This window comes from Haplochromis burtoni, unplaced genomic scaffold, assembly GCF_018398535.1.
Source record: "Haplochromis burtoni strain Fernald_Lab_line unplaced genomic scaffold, NCSU_Asbu1 Contig_483, whole genome shotgun sequence".
Taxonomy (NCBI): Eukaryota; Metazoa; Chordata; class Actinopteri; order Cichliformes; family Cichlidae; genus Haplochromis; species Haplochromis burtoni.
This window is the reverse complement of record NW_024582844.1, coordinates 145,326-156,586: the sequence shown is the minus strand read 5'-3', so window position 1 is coordinate 156,586 and position 11,261 is coordinate 145,326. Positions and strand designations below refer to the sequence as shown.

The following is an 11,261-nucleotide window of genomic DNA, read 5'->3' as shown; positions in this document are numbered from 1 at the left end:
GTGTGTGTGTGTGTGTGTGTGAAATGCTTGAAGTGCTTGGTTCGGGTTAGAAAACGATGATTGATGGTTGAAGGATGAACGTATGAGCTGCAGACATGAACACTCTTCATGGTCTGAAAGTCGTGCTGACTCTAAAAAGCAGGCGCGACACAATAACTAACGTTTTATGACCACTTCCTGTTACACTGGCTGACGTACCTGTGCCTGAAGGTCTGAGCCTCAGGTCAAAGACGAGAACATGTGAGTGAGGAGGAGGTGAGGATGGAGGTGAGGAGGATGTGAGGACAGAGGTGAGGACGGAGGTGAGGAGGACGTGAGGAGGGGGAGGTGAGGAGGAGGTGAGGGCGGAGGTGAGGAGGAGCTGAGGAGGAGCTGAGGAGGACGTGAGGAGGAGGTGAGGAGGATGTGAGGACAGAGGTGAGGACGGAGGTGAGGATAGGGGTGAAGAGGAGGTGAGGGGGAGGTGAGGATGGAGGTGAGGAGGACGTGAGGACAGAAGTGAGGACGGAGGTGAGGACAGGGGTGAAGAGGAGGTGAGGGGGAGGTGAGGATGGAGGTGAGGAGGGGGAGGTGAGGAGGAGCTGAGGAGGGGAAGAGGAGGACGTTAGGAGGAGGCGAGGAGGAGGCGAGGAGGAGGTGAGGACGGAGGTGAAGAAACGTTCAGATTTGTGGAGATGAAACCAGCACAGTGATGTGAGCTCGTCCTTTTCTCATAGTCATAGATTTATCTGACAGCACGTGTGTGCACGTGTGTGTGTGTGTGTGCACGTGCGTGTGTGTGTGCACACGTGCACGTGTGTGTGTGCACGTGCGTGTGTGCGTGCAGGTCGAGCTGGCTGACTGTGTGTCCATGCTGGTCGGGAACAACGAGAGGATTCAGGCGATCGTCAGTCAGCTGGAGGAAACCTGCAGAGCCGTCGACGTGAGTTCACCTTCAGGTGTTTTCGCACCTTTAAGATGATTGGCTCCGCCCACAAACCACTCACCGTGATGGCCTCACTGTGTTGGCAGGAGAACGGTCGGCGACAGAAGTCGAAGGTGTGCGAGACATTCGATCACCTGTTCGCTCTACTAGAGGAGAAGAAGAGCGAGATGACGGTGAAGATCAACGCCGAGCAGGAGGAGAAGCTGGACTACATTCGAGGCCTGAGGAGGAAGTACACCGAGCACGTGGACGGCACCGCCAAGCTGCTCGAAACTGCCATCCAGACCATGGATGAGTCTGAGATGGCCCTGTTTCTGCAGGTGAACCTGAACGCACCACGTCCTGTGCAGCACTTTATGTTAGCGGCTAAAACCTTAGCATCAGGCTGCCATCTTTAAACTCGCATGTACACAAGTTCACTGTTCATTGATGTAGTTTATGGTAGTTCAATAAGGAGAGCTCACTGGAAGACCTGGGCGTGGCTTATGGAGAAATGGGGTTATTTGGTGTTGGGCTTTGAATCCCGGAGTCTCCAGGCTGGTTGGCCCAAAGAAGGCGAGCGAGAAGAAGATTGGACAACAAATTCAAATTTTATTTGTCACACACACACAACCATACACAGTGTGACATGGGGGTGAAATGCTTGTAGCTGTACAATGCCCGACCATTAAATGACAGAAGTTTTACAATATTTACAATTTACAGTTTACTACAAAATTTACAAATTAACTTAGGAATTTACAGTAAAAAATGTGCAAATAGCAGAAGAGATTATAAAGATAAGGATGATAAATTATAGGAATTATAGGATTATAGGAAATGTGTGGTGACGTGTGTGAGTCCAGTCTTATAGTGACAACAGTGATGATGTCAGCATTGAGACTGACAGCGTGGTAGAGGTAGTGAAGGCAGGAGGGTGATTACAGATCCTCCTTATTGAACTTGCACATAAGCTTCATGTCATTATGTTCTCCTACACAAACAGTTTAGCATGCCTCAATGTGTTAGCATATGCTGTTAGCATAGGGTGATAGCATGGAGCTTCAGCAGTAACACTTGTTAATGATTATTAAAGTGTGCCTTCGTTTCTCGTTTACAGATGGCCAAACCTCTGCTGCAGAAGTGAGCTTCCTCTTTGCTGTTGTTTGTTGAATCTTTGTGCTTGCTTTGTTTCTGTGTCTCTTGTTTGTTGTCTGTTTCTCATGGTTGTTTTAATAAATATTTTTGTTTGCTCTTCCTTGTTGTTACTGATGTCCGTTTTGTGCCATCAGGATCACGGAGGGCTCCGACACGTCTCACCTCGATAAGGTCCAGCACGGCTACGAGAACATGGATCACTTCACGGCAAACTTTGAGCATCAGAGGAGAGCGCTGAGCGACATCGACTTCATCAAGCGTAAACAGCGTCTTCACTTACCAATCACAGATAACTTCATGTTTTAGTAACGCCGTTTTAGTCTGTTTTAGTCTTTAAACTGTATCACTATCAATAACAGTGCGTACACACCGAGCGCGACAGACGCGACCAGAGCGTCAGGTTTACAGGTAAAGTCAATGGAGGAGTGCGATGAAGCACGACTGGAGATCCCGCGAAACTTCAGAAGCAGATTTGCGTCGGGAAAACACGCAGAAGTAAGTTTGAAGCAGAAGTAAAATATGCGCTGCAGTTTGTGTGTTGCATTTTGTGCATACGCGCTAATCGTGTCTACCACTCGAGTTGGAAAAATCTGAACTCCAGCGTCAAGTCGCGCTGCGACAACCAATCAGGAGCCCGTGATGCTCTGACCTAGTTTAAAGGGGCAGGTCCAGCCAAAGCCATTTATCAATATGGGGGAAAGGCTCATCAACGCCGTAGCCAACCACCCGGAGCTGTACGACACCAGCTGCTTTCTCTACCGAGAACTTTAATATTATTTCAAATACATTTTTGTAATAACTAATGTCTCAGTTCTACTACACAGCAAATATTGGCACACAACTTGACACATGTAGAATTTATCTCATAATAAACTACTATATAGGAACATAGTGAAGACCAATTGTTTAAGAGAATAAAGAGAGGTTAGTTTATTTTGGAGGCAAGATCCATTTATTAAGAAAATTTTTAAAAAGGCAGGAACGCTCTTTAGAGTTTTGTGGGTGGCTCAGAGCCGTTGTGGGGAAGTCGCTGGGACTTCAAATGAGCTTATATTAGCACAGGTATCAATAAAGGACTACCATGTTAAAATGGTAAATGGCCTGTATTTATATAGCTTTACTAGTCCCTAAGGACCCCAAAGTGCTTTACACATCCACCCATCCACACACTGGTGATGGCAGCTACATTGTAGCCACAGCCGCCCTGGGGCGCACTGACAGAGGCGAGGCTGCCGGACACTGGCGCCACCGGGCCCTCTGCCACCACCAGTAGGCAACGGGTGAAGTGTTTTGCCCAAGGACACAACGACCGAGACTGTCCGAGTCGGGGCTCGAACCGGCAACCTTCCGATTACAAGGCGAGCTCCCAACTCTTGAGCCATGATCGCCCTATTAAACACTTTTACTAACCTCAGGCAGATGAACAGGCGCTCTGCAGGTGGGATTGAGCGCCTGTAGTTGGTGTTTAGGTGGGCGATGCTTGGACCGCCGCGGGACAGCAGCTCCTCAAACTTGGCGAGGGAAAGACGGTGGTGCTGCTGAAAGCGGCCGTCATCCAGACGCAGCTCCTGGAGCAAATGGTGAAACTCACCAAATTGCTTACGCTTCTGGAGGACCTGATGGACCCAGGTACATTCAAGGTGCGAATGTGCACGCGACCAGCTAGGGGGTCTGGCGCTCTTTGGTCACGTCTATCGCGTAAGAGAATGCCATTGTTGCTAGCATACTGTTAATATCTACATTAAACACGGCTAATTTCTCAGACTGGAGCAGACAGTGTTTGCTTGGATTAGCTAACGTGCTAAGCCAGGGGTCGGCAACCCGCGGCTCCGGAGCCGCATGCGGCTCTTTAGTCCTTATTTTGCAGCTCCGGGTGGTTTGGGAAAATAAATTAGAAGTATTTAGCTGAAGTGTATTTTATTTGTGTTTAGTTCTTTTTAACTTGTAGTTCTAAATTGGGAGATTACTGTGATTTTGAAATATAAAAATAAAATTATATCGTATTATTTTTTCATCGCTCAAAATAAGCGTCACACTCGCGGAAGCCGGTGTACCCGCCGAAACGCTGTGCATTTATCGAGACTTTCAACCCCAGGTGGGCCAGTTATGGATCTTCGGATCCACATTATGTCAGCAGCTGTTCTCCACCGTGAACTATGTTAAAAACAAACACCGCTCACGCCTCACAGATGACAGCTTACAGTCCTGCGTGAAGATGAGCGAGGCGTGATTGCGGGTGCCGCTCAGGTGGGTCCGACTCCCACACAGCGGCACTGCAGACCACGCCCCGCCACACACATTAACCAGGTAAAATACATATTTAGGTAGAATTTTGCAAATATCCATTTTTCATTTTTAGCAGCATAGTACTTTTTTCCAGTTACTTTTTAAAAGTCAGGTCAAGGCTCCAAAAGCACAAAGGCGATATGAGGGTGACTCACAGCAGCTTTTGTCTGCTGGATCATTTTAGTTCAGCGTCTTTCCTTTGGTTATATTTCTTTAAGAGTTCAAAATGTGTTAATTACATAAATAAAAGGTAATTTTCTCTGTAGCACTTCATGGATTTCATAAGCAGCACACCTTAGTTGCTCCGTGGATTCTTTTAAAAAGCAGTTAAAAACTTTTCTTTTCAAACAAGCCTTTTGTTGTACGTATTTTATATTCTTTACATTATTTACATTTGATCTTTTACATTGTGTATAATGTCTATTGATTGTATTGTTTATTTTAATATTTGTGTGTAGCGCATAGCGACTGCCTGTCTGTGAAAAGTGCTTAATGAATAAACTTTACTTACTTAAGTTGTTCACACAAAGCATAAAGGTAAAAATAACAACATATACAGTGTTATCTTCACTTTAGATTTCAAAAAGTAGTTGCGGCTCCCAGTTTTCTTTTGCGTGGAAACCGGGTCCAAGTGGCTCTTTGGGTGTTAAAGGTTGCTGAGCCCTGTGCTAAGCCAAGCACACACAGCACAGACGATGCTATAAATGTATTTATTCATAAACCTTTTATACTTTAGCACGGTGCATGCTAACCTGCATGTGTGCTACATGCTAAATGTTAACACTGTGTTTCTCAGTTGATGAAGACGAAGATGATGATGAAGATGAGGGGGAGGTCAAAGTTCAGACGGCCGGCAGTCCTGCAGAGTCGCAGCAAGCTGCGTCTGCAGGACTGCCGGCCAATCGGCAGCCTGCTCTGTCGCCTGGTCTCTCAGCTCCACCCCCTCCGAAAGCCCCAGAGACCACGCCCCCTACATCATCGCAAACTAAGAGTGCCTCCCCTTCGACATCAAACCAGACCCCGCCTCCTCTGCCACTCCCAACTACTAGCCCCGCCCCCCAGGTATGACCTCATTGCCTTCAGTTCTGAAATTAAGCACACCCGTAGGAGACAGGTGACCTGCCTCAATAACCTTCTCCTTATTCAGTCTGACTTACAGAGCGAGGCGGAGGACAAAGACGGCCCCAAGCACGTGTTCTCCTTCAGCTGGCTCAACCAGAAGTAGGACCTGGATCTGTTCCTGTCCTCGTCATCCATGCAGCAAATACGATAAACGTTTGCTTCCAGAAGACGTTTGCTGAACGCGCTGCTTTGTAGTTTCGAGAGAAGACGTTTAATTCTGTGTTTTGTTGCTTAAAGTCTGGAATCTTTTTTCTCTTTAATTGTGAAATAAATGATTTTTTATTATTGACCTTTATTCTGCTCCTGCCTGGGATCAGTCAGCTGACACCAAACTCCAAACCAGAAATCGTTTAGCTTTACAGACGGAGATCAGCTGAGACAGGGGGAGCTGGTTTGTCTTTTTATTGAACAGGTAAAATGTCAGTTTTCAAAAACAAGCTGTTCAAACAACAAAGATTTTATTCATGAAGTTAAAACATCAGCTGTCAGTAAACGGCCGCACCGGCTGAAGTGTCGCACGCCAACATTTCAGGACGAACAGTCATGCTGGAAGTGCAAAGTCTACTTCTTCTTCACTTTCCGAGGGTATCCATGATCATGCGGTTGCTGTTGGCCTGCTGCGCAATCTGCTCCGCCCGGGCCATCTCCAGAACCTCCCTGAGCAGGTGGAAGGTCAGGTCCAGAGAGATGGGAGGCTCGTCGGACCTCTTCCCCTTCTCCCCGGCTTCCTCGTCCTGCTGCTGCTCCGCCCGGGCCTGTAAGAGGCGCTGTGTGAGCTGCAGCAGAGCCGATTTCACCGCTGAGGAAGAGGAGGAGAGGAGCTCGGAAGCACCGCTTCCTCCACCCATCCTGAGGGAGAGCTCTTGCCCCAGGTGGAGGAGCAGTGGTCGGGGAAAGAGGCGGCGGTCAGCAGGAGCGGCGGCCGGCTGGGCGTCAGCAGAGCGAGGGAGGACAGCGCCGAGCAGAGACACGAGCCACAGCAACACATTCAGCTTCATCTCAGAGGGCAGTCTGCAGGAGGAAGAGGAGAGAGCACGCTCATTCACACACCTGCAACCAACCGCATCATCGACACCGTCAGCGAGGCGGACGCCCTGAAAACGACCTGAGCAGACGAAGATGTGAGCGGGCGTCTGCTGTTACGGCACGAGTGTCAGCTGACCGTCTTTTCTCAGTTCCCAGGATGAAGGGTTTTATTTCAGGAAGTGAACCAAACAACCTAAAAGCTCGCCTGTGACAGTGACCCGGCGTCACGCGAACTGAAGACGCTTCCTGGTAACAGCCACCAGGTCGCAGACACACCTGGGGCCAGGTTAGGGCGTGGCTTCAGTACAGCTGTTTTCCTGTTTGCAATGTAAGTTCTGTTGAACTGAATCTAACCCAGGGGTGGGCAACTCCGGGCCTCGAGGGCTGGTGTCCCTGCAGGTTTTAGATGTGTCCTTGAACCAACACAGCTGATTTAAACGGCTGAATTAGCTCCTCAACGTGTCCTGAAGTTCTCCAGAGGCCTGGTAAGGAACTAATCATGTGATTCAGGTGACCCAAGGTGAGATCTAAAACCTGCAGGACACCGGCCCTCGAGGCCTGGAGTTGCCCACCCCTGATCTAACCTGTCGTGGATGCTAACTGGATATCTGGGCCGCATCAGGCAGACCCTCAGCACGCCGGTGTTGTCTTCCTCAAACACACACACACAGTTGAACTGCAGGGTGAGTGTTTGTTTCACTGTGCCATGGTCTGAACGGCTGAGGACCCTAACCGAGGTCTAAGGAGCTTGGAAAGAAAAGCGTCTGGACTCCTTTAAATTATTTAGGTGTGGGTCACAATCAGCCAGGGTTTCGGGTGAGCTCGTTGTGAAACCTGGCCCCACCCCATCATGTGATTTCCTGAGGTCAGATGGCCCAGGATGTGAGTGGGCGTTACCAGACTTAAATCTGGGACTCTCCACCACTTGACCTTAGAACTGAAGAAGCTTCTCGGAGGTGAAACGTCTTCAAGCAACTCAAAGAAGTCCAGACGCTTTTCTTTGCAAGCTCCTTAGACCACGATGACCTGGAGGACTGAGAACCTTCACAGACATACGACTCTAACCGTGGAAAGTCCAGCCTTGAAACTCTGATAAGCATGAAGCCGAATCTCAGTGCTGCTAGACTGAAAGGACAACAGGAAGCAGACTCCACGCCGACCGAGGTCTCAGAGCTTCGCCTGTCCGTCTGCAGTCTGCACCGTCGCTCCACCGACAGTCAGGATGGAGAGAGCTGCTCCGCCTCCACCTGAGTCTCGTGAGCTCAGTTTCATTCTTGCATCTTTAGCAAGGTGTGAAACACCTGGCACGGTGACTGCAGCAGCTCGGGCCTTAGCGGTCACAGGTGAATAAAGACAGACGCGTGCACGCACGAGGCTGGAAACGACTGCAGACGGATCACACCCCGCGGTCACTCGGACAGGAAGTCGAGGATAAAGCACAGAAATAAGAATTCCAATTATCGGAGGAAAGACGACTCGGGTTTCCTGCGTCTGTGCCGTGACGATGGATCTTCTTACCTGACGTGCGTTTGCGTCTCTGCGGCGTCTCTTCAGTCAAACAGAAACACTCGAGCTGTTTCTGCTTTATATCAGAGAGCGGGGGGGAGGGGCTCTGCACGCGCTCAGTGATGACGCTGATGTTGTCCAGCTACTTTCTCTGTGGTTCCAGTTCTGTTTCCTGATGAGGACAGAGGTGACCTTCATCGTCCTCCTCTTCTTCAGTCAGCATGAAGCCAAACAGCTGGAAGGATTCATAGCTGCAGTGATCAGCTGATCGATTCGTTGCATTTGTACAGAGAAATATTTCCACTGATTTCCACGTCCTGACAGGAAGTGATCCAGATGGAGGGCGGTGGTCGGTCCTGTGGCATTCCAGCTGTGGAGAGAAGAATTCAGGAGGAATGAACATGAAACACGGTTTTGTTTCTCTCTGACTGTGACAGCCGATCACTTCCTGTCGGCTGGGCGGCCTTGGCGGTGGAGGCGGCGAGCGTGAGGACAACGTGACCTTTCTCAGCCTGGCTGTGGACTCGGCGTGTGACCTTCATCTGCTGCGAGGTCTGAAAACGCTCTGACAGTTGGGACGAATTCACAGCTTTGATATTTGTGCTGCAGCAGGAGGAAGCTCAGCGAGGTGGACATCGGAGCAGCGCCGTGTCCGCTACCATTAGTGATGAGGTCCCACAGTTATTCCCAGTGAGAATGAACCATAAACGCTTTGAGGGCAGACGGCCTTTAAATAGGAGGACGACTCAAACAGAGGCGCTATCGTCTCCTCGGTCCTTTCCTCCAGAGCTCCTGGATGTTTCCTCGGGGAACTCCCAGCAGGTCGGCCGCCATGTTCACGCTCTCTGTCAGGATCCACTTACTGTATAACGAGCAGCGCGGCCTCGTCACCTGCAGGACCTGGACTCTCTGCAGGTGTCGTTCCGGTTTTGCTTCAATGGATTCTCAAGTAAACTTGTGACTCCAAAGTAAAGACAGAATAAAGCCCTGCTTCTGTTTGTTTAAAGGTCGATGTGTCTCCTCACCGTCAGGTTTACCAACAGGAAGTCCATCCCAGTGTTTATATCTCTGCCTCCTCACCTTTACGTCCTGCTGCAGTGACCTCTGACCTTTCACAAATTACAGCGGGGAAAAACTGAGATCTTTCATCTGCATCTTCATTTCAAAAACAAAGTGTTTACATGAGCAGGATGGTGATGAGGTGAAAGTCTGACCAGGAGCAGACCCGGAGACCACACCCCTGTGCAGCGTGGAGATTCAATGAGACGTGTGCAATGCAACAAAACGTAAAGAAAAGCAAAAATCCCACAGAGCTAGGAAGAGTTGAGGAGCGTCTCTAACAGAAACACGTTTTTGTCTTTAATGGACTTTAAAGCGTCCACAAACTCGGTGAAGCTGAGCGGTGCACACATGCAGCTCTGCCACAGCCTCTGAGCCTGACCTCAGAGAGATGAAGCAGTGTATCTGCTCCATCCATCCATCCATTCGCTAACCGCCGTGCCACCGTGATGCCGTGATCTGCTCCTGGGAGAAAAACTAAAGAACATTGGCTTACAGGTTACAGGAGGACCTCTGCTCGCAGCTTCTGTACAGCTGTCTGCAGAGCTGCTGGGCTCAGCGTGAACACCGGCAGTGACCAGTTTGTAGGAGAGGACATTCAGGAGGAGGGGGTTACCACCAAACCGACGTTCAAGGCCCTGAGTGAGGTGAGAGGTCGGAGAGCTTCAGGTGATGTGCAGGCTGCAGGAGCTCAGACTGTTCTGTGTGGACCATCAGCAGCAGAGATACGTTTATACTGTGGAGGCTGAACAACTGAGGGTTTTACCAGCATGAGCAGCACGTCCTTCAGCGCATGTACGCAGCAGACGAACTTCTGTGCACCTTTTTGTGTTTTTGTGCCTTTTCACTGCCTCGTCCTGCACCGACATGGCAGACGTTACAGGCTCAAACTGTCCTCATCCATGCTCTGAACTTGTAAATCAGACTGCGTAGTTGTGAGTTTTGTAACCTTGTAAACCAAAAAATCTGAAAATGTCATGTTTGTGCATCTATAGAGGAGAATTTGTGTGTTTGTAAAAGTATTTAGACACGTTACACATGTTAAGGTCTGCTTACAGATAGAAAGCAGAAAGCTACGTGTCAAACTCTGGTTCCCTGGCTGTGTGTGACTCTCAACTTACGAGTACGAATTTTGAATCAGTTCAGCTGATTGGTCAATGTCATGTCAATCACATGACAATGTTCAATTCAATTCAATTCAATTCAATTTTATTTATACAGCGCCAAATCCCAACAAAAGTCGCCTCAAGGCACTTCATAGATACAGAGAAAAACCCAACAATCATATGACCCCCTAGGAGCAAGCACTTTGGCGACAGTGGGAAGGAAAAACTCCCTTTTAACAGGAAGAAACCTCCGGCAGAACCAGGCTCAGGGAGGGGCGGGGCCATCTGCTGCGACCGGTTGGGGTGAGAGAAGGAAGACAGGATAAAGACATGCTGTGGAAGAGAGACAGAGGTTAATAACAGATATGATTCAATGCAGAGAGGTCTGTTAACACATAGTGAGTGAGAAAGGTGACTGGAAAGGAAAAACTCAATGCATCATGGGAGTCTCCTGGCAGCCTACGTCTATTGCAGCATAACTAAGGGAGGATTCAGGGTCACCTGGTCCAGCCCTAACTATATGCTTTAGCAAAAAGGAAAGTTTGAAGCCTAATCTTGAAAGTAGAGATAGTGTCTGTCTCCTGAATCCAAACTGGAAGCTGGTTCCACAGAAGAGGGGCCTGAAAACTGAAGGCTCTGCCTCCCATTCTACTTTTAAATACTCTAGGAACAACAAGTAGGCCTGCAGAGCGAGAGCGAAGTGCTCTAATGTCCAATCAGAGAACAGATGGGTTTGGCTGTGGGAGGGGCACTTTACTTGGCTTCAGGCCCTGGAAGGGTCATACAGTTTGAAGCTGTAGGATCTCTGTTGCTAGTTATTTAACCTTGGGTGGCTGTTGAAAGGATAAAGTTGTGCTACACCAGAAATACCTTTATTACCTTAGTATTACTTTAACACAAGGTCAGGGCTGACGCGGACCATCGCTGTGAGTTACCACAAACTAAGAGTGAAGCTGCGCTCTGCCGTTGATGCGCCTGCTTGTTGTTCCAAAGCACATGTCTCTCTGACTTCATATCCTCTAAATGAGTTTGTTGTATTATCTTAAAATGTTTAATAAAAACATGTATCGCTCAAGCTTTGTAACTGTCCCGAG

At 48.9% G+C, this 11,261-nt stretch overlaps 2 protein-coding genes across 2 annotated transcripts in view; one reads left to right on the top strand and one right to left on the bottom strand.

Annotated features, from left to right (window-relative positions):
- Positions 1 to 5,867, top strand: part of LOC102290997 (E3 ubiquitin-protein ligase TRIM63) — a gene marked incomplete in the record, with an annotated part of 11,745 nt that extends 5,878 nt beyond the window's left edge. The window contains 6 exon segments of the mRNA XM_014341377.2: positions 827 to 922; positions 1,012 to 1,245; positions 2,025 to 2,047; positions 2,197 to 2,321; positions 5,145 to 5,410; positions 5,496 to 5,867. Of these exon segments, the coding sequence (XP_014196863.1) occupies positions 827 to 922; positions 1,012 to 1,245; positions 2,025 to 2,047; positions 2,197 to 2,321; positions 5,145 to 5,410; positions 5,496 to 5,573 (822 nt within the window).
- A 44-nt stretch (positions 5,868 to 5,911) lies between these two features.
- LOC102306493 (corticoliberin) lies at positions 5,912 to 8,879 on the bottom strand. The gene is made up of 2 exons (XM_005946397.3): positions 8,015 to 8,879; positions 5,912 to 6,481 (listed from the first exon to the last, which is right to left on the bottom strand). The coding sequence occupies exon 2, from the start codon at positions 6,466 to 6,468 to the stop codon at positions 6,043 to 6,045; it is 426 nt and encodes a 141-aa protein (XP_005946459.1). The 5' UTR covers positions 6,469 to 6,481; positions 8,015 to 8,879; the 3' UTR covers positions 5,912 to 6,042.
- Positions 8,880 to 11,261: the final 2,382 nt, after the last annotated feature.

Bases quoted from the DNA above. Each gene is read 5' to 3' on its own strand.
- LOC102306493 (XM_005946397.3), bottom strand. From the start codon at position 6,468: ATGAAGCTGAATGTGTTGCTGTGGCTCGTGTCTCTGCTCGGCGCTGTC.